This window comes from Chelonia mydas, chromosome 25 (assembly GCF_015237465.2).
Source record: "Chelonia mydas isolate rCheMyd1 chromosome 25, rCheMyd1.pri.v2, whole genome shotgun sequence".
NCBI classification, from domain to species: Eukaryota; Metazoa; Chordata; order Testudines; family Cheloniidae; genus Chelonia; species Chelonia mydas.
Genome location: NC_057858.1, coordinates 4099501 through 4123361, shown reverse-complemented (window position 1 = coordinate 4123361; position 23861 = coordinate 4099501). Strand labels below are relative to the sequence as shown.

The 23861-nt window shown below is 50.3% G+C and overlaps 1 protein-coding gene across 1 annotated transcript; it reads left to right on the top strand.

Moving 5' to 3' along the window:
* The first annotated feature begins 66 nt into the window (after positions 1-66).
* Positions 67-21929, top strand: MEX3D (mex-3 RNA binding family member D). The gene is made up of 2 exons (XM_007068554.4): positions 67-886; positions 19676-21929. Exons 1-2 carry the CDS (start codon positions 292-294, stop codon positions 20944-20946), a joined length of 1866 nt encoding a protein of 621 aa, XP_007068616.3. The 5' UTR covers positions 67-291; the 3' UTR covers positions 20947-21929.
* The last annotated feature ends 1932 nt before the right edge of the window (positions 21930-23861 follow it).

The window sequence follows — 23861 nt, the reverse complement described above, 5'->3', positions numbered from 1 at the left end:
GCCGGGCCGCGCCGCCGCGCATGCGCCGGTCTCGCCCCTGGCCCATTGTTGGGCTGGGGCTGACGTGCGGGGCGCGGGGCGGAGCGGGGGAGGCGGGGGGCGCTGCTCGCGGCCGCCCCTGGGAGCCCCGCTGCTGGATGCGGGCGGCCGGCCGGCGAGCGGACAAAGGAGGCGGCGGCGGGCAGGGAGAAGCGGGCGGCGGACTCCGAGCGCAGGCGGCGCTGTCCGCCCCGGGAGAAGGGGAGCCGCCCGCCGCTGCCGGCTGCCCGTGCCTCGCCTCGGCGCGCCAGCATGCCCGGCTCCGTCTACCAGCCCGACGGCGGGGAGGCAGCCGGCTGCCCCGCGCCCTGCCTGGGGCTGCTGAGCGCCCCGCCGCCGCCCCCCGGGCAGCCGGCGCGCGAGGAGCCGCCGCGGCTGGAGCCCGAGCCCGAGCCGGAGAGCGGCGGGCAGCAGCCCCTGCCCGACCAGGAAGACGCGGCGGCGGCGCTGCGGTTTGCCCTGGACCAGCTCTCCATCTTGGGCTTGGAGGAGGCGGCGGCAGAAGAAAGGGTGACTGAAGAAGGAGGAGTGGAGGAGGAGGAGGAGGAGGAGGTGCTGGAGATCGGGGATGGAGGGCTGGATGACATGGACCACGGCTCGGGGCTGGACAGGGGAGTGGGGATGCTGGGGGGGCTGCCAATGTTGGATCCAGATGTGAGCCCCCCCACCTCCAGCACCACTTCCCCTCCAGATGTGTTCAGCAACTTTCACCCCCACCTGGGCCACCACCACTCCATCTTGGCTGAGCAGATGAGCATCATTGGAAGCAGAAAGAAGAGCGTGAACATGACTGAGTGTGTCCCTGTCCCCAGCTCTGAACATGTAGCGGAGATTGTGGGGAGACAAGGTAAACTCCAGCGGCCTTTTTTCCTTTTGTTTTGCCCATTGTCTGTAGTCTCCTCCCTCGCACCCCCTCAATTCCTCCACTCTATTAGAGGCAGCTTTTCAGCTTTGATACCTTCAGGTAACACTCTATCTAAAATGGAGAAAGGAGGAGATGCAACTCCATGGGTTTGTATAATAAGCCAAAATATCTCTATATATGTCACTGAAAATATTCCCTCTATATGTACTGAGAGACTTTAATAGATCCTATATATGTAATTAGTGTCTGAATAACTTGTCTTGGGAACCTGAAGACATTGGTAGATTTGGAGAGAAATGGAGACTCCTGTAGCTTAAATACTCCTGGGCCACTGCTCTGTACCACTATCGAGTTAGAAAGGTGTTTGCCTGTCTTTTGAGGGAGACATGGCATGCACAGAAATGTGTGTTCTATGTTTTGGGGTTTGTTTTTTTTTTCCCCTTAGACACCTATGCCTGGGTAGTAACCAAAAATCCAGCAATCAGAAAGTATGAGATGCACTGGCCCATCCCAGTTTTTATTTGGGTCAGTTTTAGTCTTTGTTTCTTTGTGCTGGAGTGTGGAGTGGAAACTTTTTAGAAATAAAACCCTTCAAACTCTTTCTATAGAGACCCTTTTAATTCTATTTTATGAACAAGCCATCTCTCTGTGTGCCATTTTAAAATGACTCCACATTTGTAAATATTTTGCTAGAGTTTGCTGTTGTCTAAACTATATAGGCCTGCTACACACTTTGTATATTACATAGATACACACCCAGAAAGTTCTCATGTTTACTGGACTTCTCAAGTCTGTGGAAATAGACTATAAAGTCTAAATGACTACAAAGTAGATGAAAATACTTCCATTTATTTAATTGATTTCCCCCCTCTCCCACACACCCTCTTAAGGTAATATTTACTATCAGCCTTAATTGATCTCAGTTGGATTCTTAATTTCATCTACTAATTTAAAATATGTTAAACACTTGAGATATGAAGTAGCTGTGGAGGGGCGTAGGGATCCCTGACTGCAAAAAAAATCTGTCACAAAAGGACACAAGGGCACGCCTCAATGGTTGTGATACTTAGCTGGGTGTGTGCCGGGTGGGTTTTGTTTCTTTAAAATAAAAATATATTTTAGTCTTTAAAGTTACTTCTTAAAGAAAAACCCAAAATAAATAAAATGGGCATTTTTAGTATCAAAAATCATTGCTGAGATCTGTCTTGCCTGTTTGCAAACTGACCTCCAGTGTATTTGGTCTGCGGTGCAGCCTTTCCTCCCTCATCTTTCTGCCTTGACCCCTGACTGTTGCTTCTCTTTGTAGATGTGTGGCTCCTGGTGATCATTTCATTTTAATGGATGGGATTTGTGGGGCCCTTGTGCATTTTTCATGGGTGGAAGTGGGGTAGTGTGGCAGCCCCATTGTTCTCTTTGTTAGCTAGAGCCATGCTGTGATTAGCATGATGACATCATACTCTCTGCTTCCCATTGGCCTGCTCCCAGAGCTCCAACCCACTTCCAGGCATACACAGTCCCAATTTATACCAACTGCTCATGCTCAGCCTCAACTTTCTGTGGTTCCCTTTCTAGTATTGGAGGCTGTGCTGAGAGCTTGGGAAGCAGCAAAAGGTGGGCGTGATCGCTGTAAGGATGGTACCTAGTTGACTGACTCCTGGGTCAGAGTACAGCAGGATCTCACTGCTTCTTGGCCAAGGCCACAGGAAGTATCAACTTAATCTCTGATCCAGCCTCTCTTGGGGGATAGATTCAATTATCTAGTAGGTCTTTTCTATCTCTTAACTGTTAGGATCCAAAACCAGAGTCCAGTGCCTATCAGTAACTCAGATTTACTGTGTCCTTGGGTGACTGAACTATAGAAAAGCCCCAATCCCCAGTCTCATCAACCCTTATTAAGTTAAACATGTATCTCCTTATGTTGCATGCTTCTAGTGCTCCAGGAAATACTTGGTGCAGAGGGAAGCCTGGATGCTTGTCGAACTCTGGGAACTGGTGTGGTTTATGCAAATACGCTGCAAGGGCATTAATAATCAATGTGATTTAGGAGTGGCATGCTGTGACAGAGAGAGCGCCCGGGAATAGCACGTACAAAGGCTGAAACGGGCTGGAAACTTGGTTCATAACACTAACAGACTGTAGTTGCTTCCACTATCCCCACCCATCGGGGTAAACAGTTAAATGCCTTTTAATTTTATATTTTCCTGTTTTTTCCTCTTTCCGTGTTCCCTGTCTCCCCCGTCTCCCGGTTCTTCCAGGTAATTTGAGCCTGATTCATTTCTGCTCTGTGGTCCCTTGGTGTCGCCTCTCTTGGCATAAAGAGGTAGTAGAGCTGGCAGATTCAGCTCTTGAAGGATTCCCCCTGCACAAAGGAATTCCTAGGGTGCCATCAGGTTGGTGCTGCCCTGGCTGTGTGTCACCCCATGGAGGGGTGTTGGGACATTTCCCGGGGAGAGGGGATGTAGCTATTCTCAACCACCAGAAAAGCCCTTGAGACAACTCGTGCAAATTAGGACTGTTTGGAGGCTGCTCCAACCTGCATCAGAGGTCAAACTGGATCTGACCCAGCCCCAGAATAGGGAAGGCACAAAGGTGACTTCACTTCCTCTTGATCCTGCATCAAGCTCAGCTTGAGTGCGGAAATGAAATCAAGCCCTTCCCATTCACAGGTTGTCTGCTTGAAATTCTTGGCTCTGTGCAGGTCTGTCTTGTACCTTTCCCCAGACATGGGATCTAACTTTCCGCTGTGCTCTCAACACTTTTTGGGAAGTACAAGTAGTGCTCTTGTGGTTTTTGAGGTCCCCTGCGCAAGTATCTCTGAGTGTTTTTTACCCCACCAGAGGGATGAGAGCTATGGTTTTAAATGACTGGGGCTTCTGTGCATAACTGCAGTGTCCTAAGAATCTTTTATGTCTGCCGTGAAACTGGTGTGAAATACAAGCTCCAGAATGAATTGGGTACCAAGATCCCTTGATCACTATGGGCACGTGAATGTTAATCCTTACATGCTTCTATGTTAAAGTCAAGTCTACTTAAGTAAGATGTCCCAGCAGATGACTTTTCACCCCAGTGAAGTAGTATTACCAATTAAGAGAAAGTAGCAGAGATCGATTGCCAGTGTTCTTTAGTACAGGTGTTTTCAAACTTTTTCTTTCTGAGGCCCCCCAACAGGCTATAAAAACTCCACGGCCCACCTGTGCCACAACAACTGTCTGCATATAAAAGCCAGGGCCAGTGTTAGGGGGTAGCAAGCAGGGCAATTCACCGGGTCCCATGCCCCAGGGGGCCCCGCGAAGCTAGGTTGCTCAGGCTTTGGCTTCAGCCCTGGGTTGGGGGCTTGGGGCCCTGGGCTTCAGCCCCATGCATTGCGGCTTCAGCTTTCTGCCCTGGGCCCCAGCAAGTCTAATGCTGGCCCTGCTTGGCGGCCCCCCCCCCCAGAGGGCCTGAGACCCCTGGTTGAGAACCACTGCTTTAGTTCCTAGTCTGGGCTAAATTACTATAGGTAACTGGTATCTTACCTGAGGGTGGAAAACCCTCTCTTTGCCTCAGTTTCCCTGTCTGTAAAATGGGGAATTATTTCACACGGTGAGCCAGTGGCAGAAATGGAAATAGAATTGCTGTCTCCTAACTTCCCAGTCTGGTGAGCTGACCACCAGAAAACATGGCCTTAGTGCTGTTTATGCATCCCCATCTAACAGGTGAGAAAACTAAGACCAAGAAGTTAACTAACTTTTCCAGGGCCTGAAAGATTGTTTCTGAGCCAGGATGAGAATTTAAGTGTTACTGTCTCCTAGATCTGTGCTTGGACCACTAAACCACACCTCTATGGCTATAATATATTCCTCCTGTGTTACAATTTCATGTTGTAAAGGTACTACCGTCTTGGCTCCTAAATCAGTTGTAATAAGGAAAATGAGCATGAGGTTTAATGTGAGAAACACTTTGTTCCCAGGGATGTTTACAAGGATGAATTCACCATTGGCCCTTGCAGGCATAGAGTGCAATGGAAGGGTCATGGGTGAAATCAGTTTGACCTAAGCAACCATTGGACATTTTTATCCACATCACACGCTCACTGTGCAGTCCAGAAAGATTCAGGGAAAAGTCCTGGACTTGGAGTGTTGCAGATCAGGATTGAGATGCATCAGCAGAGCAGGGGTTGGTGGGAGATCCCAGGGACTGAATAGCAGTGGGGGAAGGGGCTGCACATCTGGATTGAGGTGCATCGGCAGAGCTTTTCACACAAGCTTTTTGGAGCAAGGACCATGCCTTCCTGTATGTATGAAGACCACCTAGCCCTTTGTGGGAGTAACTGGAATGCAGATACGAGCCTTTGGCTGTACTGTGTTTAGTTGCCTGGCTTCCGTAAGCACCAGACTGAAGTATTACAATAGACTGAATGTGAAAGACTTCAAGAGCCCCGTTCTGTTGGGCAGGTATTTCCCCATCAGAGTGAGTAACTAGCTACTTGTGTCAGTTCTGACCCATGAAATACATTGTTCACTGTGACTCCCCACCCTTCTTCCAAATCTGTTAACCTTATTATTCCCTGGGACTTTCGGAAACCCACCGAGGCTGGCCTGGGCTGTGTAAAGCATCACATCTGCTCTGTCACCACAACTGGCTCTCATCAGCTGAGCTTAAAAAAAACACTGAGGTGTTCAGCAAAATGAGACCAAGCAACAACACACACCCCCCCCCAGGGCAAGAGGCTGCTGAAGCGTTTTTGGTGAGGGTGCCCAGCGGCTATGCCTGAGAGTGGGGAGCGTAGGCCCCTTCCCCTCTCCTCCGCATCCTTACTGCTTGGGATGTCACATGTCAATACCAAACGGCAGCTCAGCCCAGTGGGATTATGTTGTCATGCCTTTGCATGCAAACCCGTTCATGATTCTGGCCATGGGTGGGGCCGGCTCTAAGGAGCGCTGTAGGGATTAATTGCAGTAATATGGTCTTCTTTCGAACCACCAAAAACCATAGCACTACTAATGAAATCACTGCTGCATCCGGGTGGGGTTACTGGAGCAGAGGAATTGATGGAGGTTACTGGTAGAAAAGGGTGAAATACGGCTGCTGTTTGACCTCACTCCAGGAGTCCCAGTAGTTCGAACACTGAGAACATGCTGTAAAGCCATGAGTCCCAACTTCACATGGGTAATGATGTATTGCTCTCACCCAGGCCCGCTAATGATCTTTCTTTTGTTTTACTCCTCTCTCTCCTTTCTGAGCCCTAATCTAGCTCTTCTCTCTGCCTTCACGCCCAGCATGTCAGATAAAAGGAGCATTTTATTATATTCTTTTATGTCAGCCTGAAATGCCCTTCCCAAATGTGTCTTCCCTTGGTCTGAGCTCAGGGCCAGAAAACCCTGTGCTATTACAGAGATCTCCATCACTGCATTTTCTGGGTGCTAATCTTGGCTGACACTGCACTGCAACCCCCCCCAGTAGCAAGTCTCAGAAGCCAGGTCAACTGACTTGGGCTTGTGTTACAGGGCTAGAAATAGCAATCCAGATGTTCCTGCATGGGTTCCGAAACCTGGCAAGGATGGTGGGTCTCGGCGCCCCAGCAGAAATGTTTACGCTGCTGTTTTTAGCTCCCATAGAGTGACCTGAGTCAGCTGACCCAGGCTCTGAGGGTCTGTCTACACAGCAAAGAAAAACCCGTGGCTGGCCCATGCCAGCCGACTCCCACTTGCAGGGCTCGGGCTGTGGGGCTGTTTCATTGCTGTGTGGACTTCCTGGCTTGACCTGGAACCCAGGCCCTGGGACCCTGCCACTTCACAGGGACCTAGAGCCCGGGCTCCAGCCCAAGCCCAGATGTCTGCACAAGAGTGAAACAGCCCCGCAGCCCGAGCCCGAGTCGGCTGGCCCAGGCCAGCCCTGGGTGTCTAGTAGCTGTGGGGACATACCACAGGCTTTTTCTGCAGTGTAGATGTATCCTGACTTTCTCCACTGCGGCCTTAAGCAAGTGGCTCGGTCTCCCCGCCTCAGCTTGCCCACCGTCTGGAGAAAGCACAGAGGTACAGCGCATGCCTGCCTTTCCCAGGGGTGGTGTCAGGATGAACCCATTACCGTTCGCAGGGTGCTTTGGAGCTGAAGAGGGCAATAGAAGTGCTAAGCGTGGTCGTTCTCCTCCTCTTCCTCTAGCCCCAGCCTTGGCGCCTCTTGGGCCAGCGTTGTTCTGTTCCACAGGGATTGCAAGCTCTGTAATGCTGACGGTGGCGTGAGACCTTGGATCAGGGAAAGGAGGTGGGGACGTGCGTAGCAACTAAGCTTGAGCAGCCTCTTTCACCAAAGAGAGAGCCCCTGTCCCAGGGGGCTAGTTGAGATGTGCTGGCCAGGGTGTTGCTAGAAGTTCCCAAGGGGCTGTCCCAGCTGCTAGTGCTGGAAACGTCTCTCGTTGGTAAGCCCTGCCCATTCTCAGACTTGCCTTTGTGCTGCTTGGGATGGCAGCACTGCAGGCTGGTCTGTGGTTGGCTCTCGGGGTGTGCCGGAGGGTAACTGCTGCATGCCAGCCCCTGCCCGATGGATGCTCAAGTGGAGTCAGCTGGCTTTGTACAGAGTCTTGTGGGACAGGAGCTACTGATGTGTGCTGAAGTGAAAGGAGGGGTAAGGTAGCGGAGACGGGCTTGGCCAGACCAAAGGCAGGAACAGAGAGACCCAGCTTTAAATGAATTCAGCAGCAGTATCACAGACCAAGGCAGAAAGGACCAGACCGGAGCTATTTCCCCTCCCTGCAGTCCAGCTAACTTCCTGGTCCTGTGCTCTGTCCTGGGTGAGGCTGGGTCCGGAGCAGCCAGTAGCATGGGGGTGATGTGCTTTTTTTTGTCGCACAGCCCAGCTCTGGCTTGCATTTGGGATGGGCTGGTGTGTGCTGCTGGTGAAGACAGAGCTCAGGCCGCCTGAATCCAAACAGTTCTTGCCTGTGTGACAGCACATATCCTGGATAGTGGGGGGTGATAAGCCCTGCAGTGTGAATAAGTCGGTTACTTTCCTCAAGTCCAAGCCTGAGCCAAGAGCAGTAAACCCAGTGTGTGAATGCGGACTCTATGCTTACAGTGCAAAGGGGACTCTGATTTGGAGCAGTCCTGCAGCTGTGGCCCTGCTGTGCTAGCGAGGAATGTCGGGGAGGTAATATTTTCTACCCCGGTGGCACTTTGAAGTGAGAGACTCTTAATCCCCCTCTGGTTTCTCACCAACATCACCGCTGGTCAGTTTAGAGAGGCGACATGCTCCAGCTGCTGCCCCACCCCACTGAGAAGGAGCCCCAAGCATGTCATGTGTCCTGCATCTTGTGGTGCTTTGTATAGCCCTGGTGACCTGGCCCGATTCCAGCTTGGGTAACTGCATTCTGCCTCTGCCGTGTTTCCACTGTTCCTCACTTCCTGTCCTAAATGGATGGTAACTTCTTAACAGCGCACTGCAACGCTGCGCCATTTCCACCCCAGAGGTGGGTGCAGTTCATAAGTGGCTTCTGTGATTCTTGTGTGTGATTCTGTACATTAGCATCTCCCTCTAAAGTGTGTCGTGATCCTTCAGGGATGAAAGGCAGAGTGTCAGCGTAAAATGATTATCACGATATATGTGCCTGCTACTGAAATGTAGCCATTCTGCCCCTGCAGCACCACCGGAGGGGACGTGGAGAGAGCAGCATGCCCATTTAAAATGACACGGAAGAATTTGGCCAAACAGCTGAGTATAAATGTCAGCAGGTGGCTGGGGCTTAGAAGGGAGGATTTCAAGAGGACCATCCCATTTCAACCAGTCTATTGAGTCCCCTTTGCTGGGTGGAGATGTGGGTGGGGGGCCAAGCTTGGATGCTTGAGGTTTGAATACAGCTAGAGCCACCTTCCCCCGTCCTCCTCCCACCCCCCTGCACTGAGAAAAGCATCCGGATCCAGGACAGCACGTGCTTGATACTCAGTGGGACTAGAGCACGTGCTTAAAGTTAAGCACCTATTTACATGCTGTCCAGATCGAGGCTTAAGTCAGGACTGAATATTTTCTATTAGGACCCTGAAGTGAAATGTAACCTATTGCAGTCGGAGATGAGAGAACCTCTCAGTGTATTTGTCAACCAAGTGGGAGTGAATGGATGAGTTACAAACTGGAATGTCTCTGCAAACGGTTCCCCCGGGGGCTGAGCGAGATTAGCTTTTGTCTGGAATAGAAACGCGGATATAACTTTGTTGTTAGACTTGTAGCAAAGTTTGTGCCCTTCTCCTCCTCTCCCCCCACGGAATGATTGACCCCAACAAGCAGCACAGCCTTGTTCTGTGTTAATTCTGTACCGCAATGCAGCTCGTCTGACCGAGCTCTCCGAGGCAGGGAGTGGCTTTTGTTCTGTTTGTACAGCGCCTCGCGCAACGGGATCCTGGGCCGGGACTAGGGCTCTTAGGTGACATGCAAATACAAATAGTAAACACTAAGTGGAGTGACACCGCCACCTTTGGGAATGTTACTGGCCCCTCTACAGCTCTGAGTGGCAGCTCTCCTTCTCCCTGTTTGGCCATTCAGCCACGTGGTCACCCTTTGGATCAGGGCTGTAGATACCACTCCCGCCCCAGTGGTTTTTCCAGACAGTACCGCTCCCCTCTGTCGTAGCTCTCTGGGGCTGTCCTGCCCGTCTGCATCCCTTCCTGCCCTGCCTGAGTGCGCTGCTTTCCAGCCCTTGCCCTCTTCACACCTCTGCTGTCCTGTTCCATCCTTCGTGAACAAAGACCCCTTCCAGATACTGGTGATCTCCCTGACATCCCAGCTGCCCAGGGCAGTGCAAGCTGCTACCTAGTAAGTGTCCCTCCATAGGAGACGGCATCCTTTCTGTACCGGGTCGGGATTCCTGAGTGTGGCTGCCCTCTACAGAACCGTGGCCTGCACCGTTTCCCATTCCCCAGTGCTCTGTGCGTATACTACAGTGTCGGTGCAATCCCCAGGGTGGCTTGGTTTCTGGCTGTTACTTAAATACACGTGTGTACAGGTTTTTGTTGTCTGTCTTTTTTTTTTTTTAGGTTGGATCTGGCCTTGCAACTTGTAAATTACAAGCCACTCAGTCTGTCCGTCCAGGCCAGCCATTCACCTCCTGCTGTGGCAGGCACCTTAGCAACTGATCCCCTGCACTGTGGGAGCTCCCTCTGTAACTCTTCTCTGGCCATTTACTAAGGGCCTGATTCAGCACAGCACTGAAGCACGTTCTTAAGCTCCATTGGAATCTAAGGCCTGGGCTGTACACAGATTTTATACTGATGTAACGGTGTCAGTTCGGAGTGTGGTTTATTTTGCCGGTGTAATTAAACTGGTAATGCCCTGTGTGGCTGCAGTCTCCCGTACAGGAATAAGCTGTACAGGAATAAGCTTTGATACCAGTAGGCCTGCAGCCACGGTAAGGAGCTGTACCACTTTAACTGCACCGGTCTCGTTTAAGCACTACACAAGATACTCGCTTCTAGCAACACACTCCCTTTTGCCGTGTTGCTCCTAAGCAGCTGTTGCTGTTACAGGCAGTTTCGTCTGACCAAAGGCAGCCTGCTTTTTCTGATACGTAAAATAGCTCCAGGACTTGCTAACAATCTGTAATTGCAACAGTGCAATGTGTGTTTATTACTATTGCTACAGTGTTGCATTAGTGTACATACTGTACATTTTTAACCTGTGCTCTGTTCTGCATTTGTAGCCGACTCACATCTTGTAGCAATAAAGTGGTATTCGTTGCGTTAACATTATAAAAGTATCAAGTTCTATTTTTATGTTTTGAGAACAATCAAACATCAACCATGATAACAAACACAGCCTCTTTGCTTTCACTTGTAAACTTTTTTTATTCTCGCACTTAACTGTAACACTTTGTATGCACTTTAAGTCACCCTGGATATGGGCATCTGCTAAGCAAATAAATAATACTGTAATAACCTAAATTAAAGTATTATTCCATGTCAAAATGCATTCTGTTTATACAGTATCCACTTGTAAATTAATTATGAATGGATAAACTCATTTCAGGTGAAAGAACTCTCTTAATTTGTTTGCTTCTTCTCCGTCACAATTTTGATTTGAAGATGGAATTCAATGTCCTGAAGAGACCTGCAGACCCTGTCACATAGTCCCCCTAGCTGCGAAAAGTGCCAAAGTTTTTGTTCAAAACCTTCAACAGCTTAGAGTTGGTGGGGGTGGAACTCCATCAAAATCATCCTCACTCTCTTGATTATGATACGTTTCATGAACACAAGCTCGTTTCTCTGGCCTTGCTGCAGCTCAGTAATTCCTCCTCGGGCAGCTCTCTGACCGTGAGCAGATCCTCAGCCACATCAGCTACTACGTCCTCTTTTTCCATGTTGACTGGAAGTGGGACATCGTTCAGAGGGTCGACAAACTCTTCATCATCCTCATCTCGCCCACCTTCCTCTAGCACAAGAAATCTGCCTTTCCTGAAACAGTTGGAAATTGTTGTCAGCTTTACATCTTGTCATGCCTCAGCAACAGGATGAGCCAACGAGTTGAAGAAGGGAACGTGAAGGACCAACAAATACTGCTCCATTACCACGGTAACCAGGATCCGGATTATCCCGATTCGGTCTGCTGTTTGTGGCCTTGGTTTCCAGGGTGTGCACACGGTGCATGACGAGAACGTAGCAGCATCGACCCTGTATGTTCTAGGGGTATCGTCCTCATCTCCCATGGCAGAGGTCCTGGGTTCAATCCTGGGTATGCCTGGTTGTTGGACTCCTTTAATAGGGAGGAAGGATGGTCCTGTAGTCAAGGCACTGGTCTGGGACCCAGGAGACCTGGGTTCAATTCCCTGCTTTTCCACAGAGACTGTGTGACTTGAGCAAGTCATTTCGTCCCTCCCCACCTCAGCATGGGATCTGTAAAAGGGGGTGATGGTGGTAACCTTGGACTGTGCTACACAGATGATCATCATGGTCCCTTCTGGCCTTAAAATGAATCTGTGGGTGCTCGCGCGTCAACAGACCAGGCCCCAACCCCGTAACCTCTACGGCACTAATGAGTAGCCTTTCCCCAGCTCGTATTGAATTGCCCTGGGGATTAGATGCCTCCCACATGCAGCAACGGTGTCATCCAGTGGCCACTAGAATTATTCAGAGAAGGGTATTTCCTGGTATTTCTTAAGGCATTAACTAGAGATCGATCTGGGTGGTGCTTGACTTGTGAAGTGGCTGTGTCCCTTTGGGATTTACCTGGTGGTGATGGAAGCTCAGGTACATTGTACCTGTTCAAAGAGAGTGGGTTTTCCTACCGATCTCAGCATGAAATCTCTCATGGTGAGACCTTCTGCCTTAGCCAGAGGAGCAGAGTTTGGTTTTATTTTGGAGCAGTTGTATGAACTCTCCCCTCCGTTTTGCACCCAAAGGAAGCCCGGCAACAGCATCTGTTTCAATAGCCTCACAATACAAGCACCTCATTGGTGCAATGTGTGTGCTGGAGGCTAGCGTAATAAGAAGTGAAGAATGGCCCTGTTCCTGGGCCAGAATAATAGGCAGCCCTTTGGTGCCAGGCCACAAAGCATTACTGGGAGCATGGCCAGCACATGTGCAAATACAGCAGCCCTCTTGCACCAGTGGCTGCCATTTTGGACTTTGGACCTCACTGAACCTTTCAGAAGCCCCTGGTTATTTTAATGCTCCCAAAAAACATGAGAGATGTTTTTAAGGGAAACACTTCAAATCCCAGATGTGAGAATCGTGCACTGGACTCCGAGCCCCACTGCAGATCCACCAGGCTCCCTTCCTTTACAGTACCAGCTTTAACCCTGCATTGATTGTGAGCCTGATTCTTCCCTGCTGTCACATTCGCTTTGCACAGGTGTAAGTAAAGCACTGCCAGATCCCAATGGCAGTATTTTACACACACTTTGCACAGGCGTAAGCAACTGCACGAGATCTCCGGTGGTGAAGAACCAGCCCTATATCTCATAGGAGAGGAATGCCCAGTCAGTGTGTTATATATAAAATACACACTGTTAAAATAACATTGCCGGCCTTACTGACAGGTGCACTATCCCGTTCACAACAGGCTTTGTGTATGGAAAGCAGGCAGCATAAAGGATGAAAAGTAAATCATAGAATCATAGAAGATTAGGGTTGGAGGAGACCTCAGCAGGTCATCTAGTCCAATCCCCTGCTCAAAGCAGGACCAACACCAGCTAAATCAGATGTTGCTGATCAAAGACCTCGGGCCTGATTTGAAACCCTCATGGCTTCAGTTGGCTTTGGCAGGAGCTGGGGGTGTTCACCACCTCTGCAAACCTGGTTGTTCGGTGCCTCACAGATGAGAACAGAGCAGCGGGTGACTACCGCCTGCCTTCCCTTGTGCCGTTCAGCTGATAGCTCCTGCCAGGAGACCCCAGAACCCTGATCTCTGCTGAATGAAGTGATTCAATTGTTTTGGTCCAGATTCACCCTGGTGTAGCTTCAGTGGCGTAACAGCCGGGATGCATCTCCCCTTTAACATTTTGGATCAGCTTCGTACTAAAGGGTGCAGTGAGACCGTTAATGGTTTTGGATTTGAAAAGTTCGTACTGAAATTCCTGGCCCAAAGCTCTGTGTGCCCTTTGAACTCTGCGCTCTCCTCTTTCTAGGGGATTGAGTCCCAGAACTTTCCTCTTTTTTGCTGCTGCATTTCATTTCCTGGCAATCTGTTTGAGTTGCATCCTTTCCCTGATGGAGGCAGAGAAAGGGAAATGCATGGAGAGAGAACTCTGGCAAGATCATTAACGTAATGAGACTTGAAGGTGGGTAGGAAACTTCTTTCAATGTAACAGTGTGGCCAGCAACATGTCAGCCTAGAAGTGTAGATGCATTTTTATCAATGAGATGGATGCATTGAGGCAGAGCTATTGTACAGATGCACCAGCCATCTTGACGTGGTAGGCTCATTTCCATGTTAATACATAGCTGTCTCACAACAGTGCTGAGAACTGACTCCTAGGAGCAAAGCAAACAGCGTGTGTATGTAGTTCTTCCCTGTGGCCGGCGAGAAAGGCAGAAGGCTCCTCGTTTCATTGCAGGCTTTGTGCCAGGCTCCCCCACCTCTCTCCTTGAGCGGGTTACTATACACTGTGGGATTCCAATGAGCACGTTACTCGAGAATGCCAGAGACGTGAGTCTTCCTCCAAACCCAGGAGTAACAAAAGCCCGAGGATACTGAGCCCTGAGTTAGCACTCTGCCAGCCGTGCCTCTTGAAGGCAGCATGATTGAGTGGTCCCAAAATGGGACAGGGAGTCAGGCAACCTGGGTTCTGTTCCTAACTCTGCCCAAAGTCACACAGCAAATAAGTGGCAAAGTCTCTTAACCTGTCTGCTCCTTTCTTTCCCCGTAAACGGAGGAGCATTTGTTGGTGGCAACTGCTTTGAGATCTTCCGGTTAAAGAAGCTGCTTGTAGGCCTGATGGTTCACCTCCATGGCCAGAGTGTTACCCTCATCTCACATAGGCGGGAACTGGGATCCACAGCAGGAAATGGCTGGCCGCAGGGGAGACAGCTCGTGAGTGACACAGCCAGGCAGGTAATTCAGGAGTCCCAGACCCACTTAAGCAGACTAAACCGGGCCACACTGGCCAACCCATAAATATACTCACCCAGCAGGCTACTAAATGAGTCGTGTCCTTGCAGCCCCTAGCCACAGATATACCCACCCATCCCTAAATTAGTCCCAAAAAAAAACCCCACCAACAAAAGAGACAAATATTTTTCAATTGACATTCATCTTCCTGTGTGCTCTGACCATGGCGTGGCGCTTCATGGTTCTTATGGTGCCTCCCAAAGGCTGGCAGACAGAGTCCAGTGGACTGCGAGAGGGGATGAACTCAGGTGTGTCCTCCAGTCTGAGCCCAGAAACGCAGCCCTGTGGCCATTCTGGCCGATCACACCTGGCGTGCTGTGTGTGAGAGAGAGATCCCCTCGAAACGACGCTAACAGGGCCCCGTGCAATTAATCTTCACTCCTTTTATCGGGGAATATCATCAGCCAGTCGGCTCCCCTGACTGAGCAGCTTCCGTAAGTAAAATCCATCCGCATCTGTTGGTTAGGTTTTCTTTCTCCTTGCTCCCTTCTGCTCCCCCTCCCCCCCACCCAAAAAAAATTCACATCTGGGTGGGTGGGGAAAACCCCGACATGCCAAGCGTCAGCCCCCTGCTGTGTGCAGCAGTGACATACCAAGCCCTCCGAATCGCGCTGGAGGGGGATGTGAGGAGGAAAGAGCCTGGCATAGCCATAACTCGCAGGCAGTCAGCTGCATCTAATCCTGAACTTGTGCTGAAACCAGTGTTAGCTCTGCTGTAATGTGGGGATCTGCTGTAGGTCACGCTAAGCAGACTTAGCCACAGGCCAGGGCTGGAACGTACCTTAGGCATACAAGTGACTTTTGGGCTTGTGCCTCCAAATCTGCATGTTGCCAACCCAAGAGCTAAATTCTATGCAGTGAGCAGGTTTGCTTCTCTGCTCTATTTGCCGTCTTTTATAGCACCTCCAACGACAGATCTGCAGTGGAGCCAACACCCCTTTTTGTCTGCTCCACTCCAAGACTTAGGGAGACCCCGGGGTGGTGATTCTGGGCAGTGCCAGAACTTAGAGACCGAGAGACCACAGGGTCTGTCTGAGTCCAGCAGACTCAATACAGAATCCCCTTTACATTCTGTGCAGCAAAATTCAGTTGTTCTCTGAACACTACAAGTTGCTGGGTGCTTTAATACAGTCAAGATCTTAGGCCACAATCCTTTCAAAGGCTCCATCTGCCTGTAGAATTACCGCCACGTGGAATCCCATGGTCATCTCTGGGTCTCCATGTGGGAGTAACTGTAGTTTAGCTCTTCTCCTAATGGAGGAGGCCCAGGAGAGTGGCATACATCTCTTTCCTTACTCACCCCGGCAAGCTTAGGAAATATCCGCACTGCGGCTAGTACCACAGAGTCTTGACTGAGGCCTTGTCTACACTGAAAAATTAGCCCCAATGGAAACTCTCTCGATTTAGTTCTCCTGATGCAAATCCCGAACGTAGGCACATTGCACCAACACCAAGTAGGGGTTGCTCTCTCTGCTGAAGCACCATTGGTCTAACACCAGCATAAGCCCCTTTGTGCCAGCTCAGCCCTGCGTATGTCAGAAAGGTTGCATCAATGTAACTGCATCAATGTGGTCACACCAGTCTGAATATCCTTCATGCAGACAGGCCTAGAATGAAGCTTTATACAGAGTTGTGCCAGAGGAGCGTAGCAATACCACGCTCATCACCGAAGTATCTGAGCGTCTTCCAGTTGTGTATTAAGCAACATGACCATACACGTCACGTGTTCTTTCTCGCCTCCTCTCCCCAGGAGGAGAAGCATGTGCAGGATTGTGTCTTGTTCTGGTAGAATTTTTTTTTTTTTTTTAAATATACATGTTGCTCTCTATTGACGTTAGAGAAGCCAGGTCAAAGAAATGCACCCGGCACTGGGAGCGGAAGGTTTGTGACGGTCCTTCGTTCCTGGGGAAGTTCATTCCACAATCTCGGACCAGCCCCCGAGAAAGTTCTGTTCCCGCACACAGATGAGCTGATGTCAGAGAGTCCCATAGGACCAGAGGAATGCAGTTGTCAGCTACAACGAGCAAAGCTGTTGACCACAGTTGTCATCCTGGAGTTTGTCATGATGTAGGCTTTGGGAAAGCATAGCAGCCACCCAATATGGCCTTCTTGATTGGCCGTTGATGGGCTTCTCAGTCTAGGTTGTGTGCATGATCTCCACAGCTGTGGAGTCTTCTCGGGGCTTTTCAAAACTACTCCCCCATTCCTTTCTCATCCTCCATTGACGACATCTGGTCCCCAAGCTCCATTCCAAGCTCAGAACAACTGGTTGGGTCCCGGGCTTTAGTGACACCTTGATGCTCCTGTTTCAAATGTAACTCATTTCCCTTGTTGGCTTCTTCAGAGTTGAATGTATTTAACCACTGTGAGAGAGCTCCTGTTTGATAGGTTGAGCCCCGGTCAGTCACACAAATGACTAGGAGACCCCTTTGTGAATGACTGGCTGAATTTTGCTTGTGATGAATGAATGTGATCAAAGAGCAAGGATTTAGCATCTAAAAATGCACTCTGCTCGCTCATTTTGACAATTTTCAGTTTTAATTTTCTGTGACAGTTAATGCCCTTGTCATTGTGCAATGGTATACTTCCTAAATGCAGCCACGACCTGACTACAGCCTCTTTGTGGGGATGTGGTGAAAGGAGACCAATTTCATATGCAGATTACTACGGTTCTACAAAACCTAAATCTTGGGCCCGGCCCAGTGGTTAGGGCTCTAGCCTGGACCATGGGAGAGCTACGTTCATGCCCCTGCTCCTCCACAGACTGTATGATCTTGGGCATGTCAATGTCTCTCTCTGCCTCAGTTTCCCACCTGTACAATGGGTATAATAGCATTGCCGTGCCGCACATGGGTTCTGTGAGGACAGATACCATGAAGAATGTGAGAAGCCCTGTCACTACAGTGATGTGGGGGACATATGCCTTAGATAGGTTGGTAACCTGCCTGACAAGGTCCTTCTAACGTATCTCATGGTGTTATCAGTATTTACTGGTGACTCTCTTGGACTGTCTTTTTGTTCTGTGTTTGTACAGTGCCTGGCATGATGGGCTTCTGGTCCATGACTGGGGCTGCTAGATGCTGCTGCAGTACAGTTGATTAATAATGTTTTGGGTTAAACCAAAGCTTGGGAAGGCACAGAGGATGTGGGCTACTCTGCCTTGGTGATTGGGAACGAAGGGCAGGAAATCAGCCTGGTCTCTAGATTTAGAATGTGTCACTTGTGTGAATTTTGTTACAAAAAGTTATTCGAGTGCAGGTGGAGCGAACACAAATAGGGCATAGTGGGACTGTAGCTACCGGAAATGTATCTCCAGAGCGGGTTCTGATCGGCGTTAAGGAGTGAATGGTTGTATTCCAGTAGCCTCTGGAGGCCCCAGTTGTGCTAGGCACTCTACACGCACGCAGTGAGAGACGCTCCTTGCCATGAAGAGCTCATGGTATACATAGACAAGATAGACAATAGGTGAGAGGGAAAACAGAGGCACGGAGCGGGGAAGTGACTTATCCAAGGTCGCTTAGCAGGTTGGTGGCAGAGTTGGGAGTAACACCCAGGTCTTCTGAGTCCTAGGCCGATGCCCCATCCACTAGACCAGTGGCTCTCGGCCTTTCCAGATGACTTTACCCCTTTCAGGAGTCTGATTTGTCTTGTGTACCCCCAAGTTTCACCGCACTTAAACACAACTTGCTTACAAAATCGGATCTAAACATACAAAAGTGCCACAGCGCACTGTTACTGAAGAATTGTTTCCTTTCCCCTTTTTACCATATAATTATAAAATAAATCAACTGGAATATAAATGTTGTACTTACATTTCAGTGTGTAGTATAGAGAGCAGTAGAAATAAGCCATTGTCTGTATAGTTTTATTTTGTACTGACCTCACAAGTGCTTTTTATGTTGCCTGTTGTAAAACTAGGCAAATCTCTAGATGAGTTGATGGACCCCCTGGAAGAGCTCTGTGAACCCCCAAGGGGTACATGTACCCCTGATTGAGGACCACTGGTCTAGACCACTCTGCCTGGTCCAGAGACCTTCGAGCCAGAGCTGCATATATAGGCCCTTAGCTCAGCCGCTGACTAACAGACCCCCCTCCTCTGGGACTCCTAGTGGACACGTTCCCTGTCCTCCCTTTTGAATTCTTCCTCCAGGCAGAAACGAGTGAATTTTTTAGACCAAAAGCAAAGGAAGAAGGGAAGAAATTCTCTGTGTGCCTGCCCGCGGACAGGGGGTCTCAATGGGGCCACGACAAGAGGCTAACAGTAATACACATGCTAATAAGGCGAACTGAAGAAATAAAAGATGGACATGGCAGATGGGGGGGCATGAGAGGGGGTTCTGCTTCTGTTCAGCCTGCCTGGTCTCTGTTGAGAGAGAGAGAGACACACACACACACACACACACACACACACACACACACACACACACACACACACACACACACACACACACACACACACACACACACACACACACACACACACACACACACACACACACACACACACACACCCCCCCCCCCCCCCCCCCCCCCCCCCCCCCCAGGGGGAGACCTCCGGCTCCAAATAAAGGAAGCACTGGGATGTAAAAAAAACCGGAAGGGTCACTTCTCTGCACCTTCTCGAACCTGCCCCTGAGATAAAAGTAACTTCTGTGCCTGCTTCCTCACTTCCTTCCAATCCATCTCCAAGGGGGAAGGCCACCACCTAGGGCTGCTGTAACTATTCACTTGGGCACGTGTGTCTGTCTCTGTCCCCTTGACCTTGCCCCCACCTCTCTGCCCAGGGTGCACACATACTCCCCTTTTTCCTCTGGGTTCACCTGTTGCCTCACTCCTTGATAAGGAGCTCTCTGGGGCAGGGACCATCTGTGTCGTGTTTGCATGATGGGGCCCTGATCCCTGGTTGGGATCCTGAGGTCCTGCCCCAGTGGACATGACGATGAGGGGTCAGCAAGCCTGTGTGTTTCATGCTAGCACATACCATTCACCAGAACTCAGGAGTAACTTCCTGGCTGTGAAGCGTGAGGCCTCTCCTCTCAGAAGGTTTCCCTGTTGTAGGTGTGAATTCAGTGGAAACAATTGCATTGCCTCAGGTCTGCTGGCTTCCCGGCCCTCCTTATAACACGAGCAGCAGGGTGCGCTTGGTTCCCGGCTTCAACCTGGGACTGAATGTGTCGCTTTTCTATCTCCTTTTCATTCTAGGCTGTAAGATCAAAGCCCTGCGTGCTAAAACCAACACCTACATCAAGACGCCAGTCAGAGGAGAGGAGCCCATCTTCATCGTGACTGGGAGGAAAGAGGATGTGGAAATGGCCAAGAGGGAGATCCTCTCGGCTGCTGAACACTTCTCCATGATCCGAGCAACTCGCAACAAGGTCAACGGCCTGACAGGAACCGTGCAGGGTCCCCCCAACCTGCCAGGGCAGACCACCATCCAGGTGAGAGTCCCCTACCGTGTGGTGGGCCTGGTGGTGGGGCCCAAGGGGGCCACCATCAAGAGGATCCAGCAGCAGACGCACACGTACATTGTCACGCCGAGCCGAGACAAAGAGCCCGTCTTTGAGGTGACGGGGATGCCCGAGAACGTGGACCGGGCCCGGGAGGAGATTGAAGCCCACATCACCATGAGGACGGGCTCCTTCATCGACGTCAACGCAGACAACGACTTCCACTCCAACGGCACCGACGTCTGCCTCGACCTGCTGGGCAGCACGGCCAGCCTGTGGGCCAAAGCCCCCAACCCTGCCCGCAGGCCCTCGGCCGGCCTTCGGAACGACAGCCTGAGCTCCCTGGGTAGCACCTCCACCGAGTCCTACTACAGTGGCCGGGTGGCCGACGCCAGCCCCACCAGCCCGTACAGCACCAGCAGCGGCTTCAACTTCAGCGAGCCCCAGGCGCCACCGCTCAGCTCCGAAGACTCTGACTTCGGCTTCGATTTCCTGGCCCTGGACCTCACCACGCCCACCACCATCTGGTCTCCCTTTGAGCGCTCCAACCCCCTGCAGGCCTTCAGCAGCTGCTCCTCCATCAACGGCTCGCAGAGACGTAACAGCAGCATCAGCGGGACAGCCACGCCCCGGCACTCCCCGACCCTCCCAGAGAGCAGCGTTGCCCTGGACCACCCCCTAGCCCGCCGCATCCAGAGCGACCCGGTCAGCACCTTGTCCTGGCTGCCCACCCAGGGCTCGCTCTCCTCCTTCTCCAACAGCACAGGCTACTCCTCCTCCTCTTCCCTGCCGGGCAGCATCTCCGGCACCTCAGGCTCCCCCACAGATTCCAGCAGCTCTGACGGGCACCGGAAGAGCTCCCGGGAGTGCATGGTGTGTTTCGAAAGCGAGGTCATTGCTGCCCTGGTGCCCTGCGGCCACAACCTCTTCTGCATGGAGTGCGCCATCCGCATCTGCGGCAAAGCCGAGCCGGAGTGCCCTGCCTGCCACACCCCAGCCACTCAAGCCATCCACATCTTCTCCTAGCTGTCCATCCGGAGTCCGATCGGATGGGCCGCCACCCCCCACCCCTACCCCTCTCCCTACAACACAGCTTTTTAAGAACTTTTAACTGTTTAAATCAACCTTTTTATTTAAGGGATCGGATTGGGACTGCGGGTGGGGAGGGTGAAAGACGATGTTTCTTGCTGGGTAGAAAGCTGGAGAGGAAGATCATGGGGGGGGGGAGGGGGGAAGAAGGGACGAGGAAAATGACAGGAAAGAGGGGTGTGAAATAGCAGAAGGGAGAAAAAAAAATCAAATGTTTACAGAATAGCTTTAACTCTGAACCCAGGTGTGGAAGCTGGGGAGGAGAACGAGCAGCTGTTCTTCAACAGTTCTTTCCAAATAACAGTATTCAGTTTGCAAAGTGAAATAAACAGAAAGAAAAGGTCCGGTTGCACTTTTTATTTAGGACACACAAGGGTTGTCTTTATTTTTTTAAAAGCATTTTATTATTATTATTATTATTATTAATGTTTTGGGTTTTTGTATGTAGTTATTTTTTTGGACGGTTCTGGCCGGTTCTCTAAATATATCTCTATTTTTTTTTTGGTAACACCGTTTTATCTTCTCTTTTGCCAATGTGAAAGCTGCCCACAGTGCGTTGAAAAGGACAGGTGTCCTGGCTGGGACGGGCGGAGGGGTGTGGAACAGTTGGGGGCACAGTTAAGCACGTCATGTCGCCAAAAAAATGATTTCGATCGCCGTTTTGTTTTGTTTAGTTTTTATTTTTTTATTTTTTACCTCTTATGTATATGTAGGGAATTTATAGGAAAATATGTACTTTATTGAATAAATTTTAAGAACTAAAATATATTTTATTTTAAAAGAAAATAACGGACCTTTAACCTTACATGGCTAAAGTACTGATTATATATTTGCTGCGCTGACTTGACGGTTATGAAAATTGTATCAAGAGTTTTATTTTTTGACTTCTTAATAAAGACTTTTTACTATATATGAATGTACACTGTCTCTCCGGTGTGCTGCTCTTCGCGAGGTCACAGTATCAACTATTACATCACATCGACTCTACCGAGAAACACCGGCATGGTGCAACCAAACAGCGACCGCTCTTACTGCCTGCACATGGAGTTTGTTCAAGGCTCTGTTTCACGCTCTGGCTTTCCAAAACCATTCAGACAGTATGTGCATTTTGACTCCATTTTCTTTACCCAATCCCAATTTTGACAAAACTACACGCCAGTTACCGAACATTGCTTCTGCGGTTATTCTCTACTCCCTGCCTTAAAATGCTAGGTCATGTTCAACAGCTGCTGTGCCTCACCCCAGAGGTGGCAGCATTTCAGCAGTGGGGTATAATTTGCATGGATATGCATGACCTGCTTCCCAGGGGGACCAATGGTCGCTACCACCTGCCCTTAGCATGTGGGAACCTTGTCTGTGCCTGCTAGGGGTCAGCTCTCCGACTCCCCCAGCCACGGGCACTTCCAGCCTACGCAGGCTCTGCTGTCCTGCAGGTTAGTGATAGGCACAGTCCAAACCCCCAAGCGTCCTCCTGGGTGCCCAGCCCCTGATTCTCTGGACACTCGCAGCATTTACAGATACTCTGTCCCCAAAGCGACAGTGCGCCTCAGCTTTCCTGTTTCACCTCAGGATCTCTGCTTCCCTCTCAGCACTTGGCTTTGTGACTAGTGAAAACAAGGGTCGGCGTAATTAAGGAAGAAGAGATTCCGGTAATAGCGAGTAGGTGGAAAAATTGGAAACAACTGGTTACATCTAAAACAAAATCATAATATGCCTTCTAGAGCCTAGAGGTAACCTCCCTGAGACAGGACAGCAAGACATCTAGTTAGCTATCATCCAAAGCCTTTCTCCCAGCGTTTAACAGCCAGGCTAGCTGTGACCCTCCGTTCATATGACAAGCATGTGGGCAGCTTGTCCCCTCGGTGAAGGAAACCGTGTGTCTCCTCACAGTCTCCTGATATATTGGGTGAATTCTTTGATCTTAGTCATAAACTGGACTCCCCCTTGCTGGGTATTCCTTCAGGTAGAGTTTGTGATCTCCTTGCCTTTGCAGTCTTGATTAGCTGATGGCTCCATGTTCAAATAGACTCACATTGTAATACGCATGATACACAATGGTCAGCCAGGGAGAGACGTGTCTCATACCCTGGACCTGAACAGAACCTGCTTCTCATCTTCTGGTGACCCGTCTTCATTTACATCAGACCTTCGTTTTCAGCATAGATACAAAACTCCTAAAACAACATCTGTAGATCTCACCAGTACGTTACTGTCTGTTGACACAGACTTCACATGCCACCCTTTGTCGCACTGGTATGTAGTCATCGGACCTAGGGGATCCCTGTAAACCCCTACGCACTCATTATGCCCCCTGCCCATTGGCATCTGTGTCTGGGTCACAAGGTGTTGGGGGTGGAGTGGCTTGGGGTGCATCCCGCTGTATAAAGGAATAAGGCCGCGTTCTCGCTGCATTTCTCCATAGAAGGAGAATGGTGCTTTTGCAGTGGTGTAAACCCCAAATCCTCTTGCTGTAGCCCCGTTCTCACTGCACGGGTCTCTGAGCGCTTTGTGGAAAGACGGCAAAGCCAGCTGCTGCTGTGTCTTCAGCCACAGCCTGAAACTTGCTCTCTTGAGAGGGGAATAGTATTGACCACGACTCACCATTAACTCGGTCCCATGTGGTCCCTAAAAGGGGCGATAAACTCTTGACTTCCCTACTGGCCACCAGCTGGAATGGCGCATGGGCCCGTAGTTTGTCCTTTCAAGCAGAGCACCTTGTGGCTATGCAGTACCCGCCAGCACATACTGGGCCTGGAGGGAGGTTTTACTGGATCTTCCTGGCCTGGAGTCAATTGGCTTATCGCAACAAGTCCTCCAGTCTTGCCCATTGGGCCCGAAAAGCTCTACGGGTG

Coding starts and splice junctions, on each gene's coding strand:
- MEX3D (XM_007068554.4), top strand. CDS start 292: ATGCCCGGCTCCGTCTACCAGCCCGACGGCGGGGAGGCAGCCGGCTGC. Junction 887..19,675: donor GGAGATTGTGGGGAGACAAG/GTAAACTCCAGC, acceptor TTTTCATTCTAG/GCTGTAAGATCAAAGCCCTG.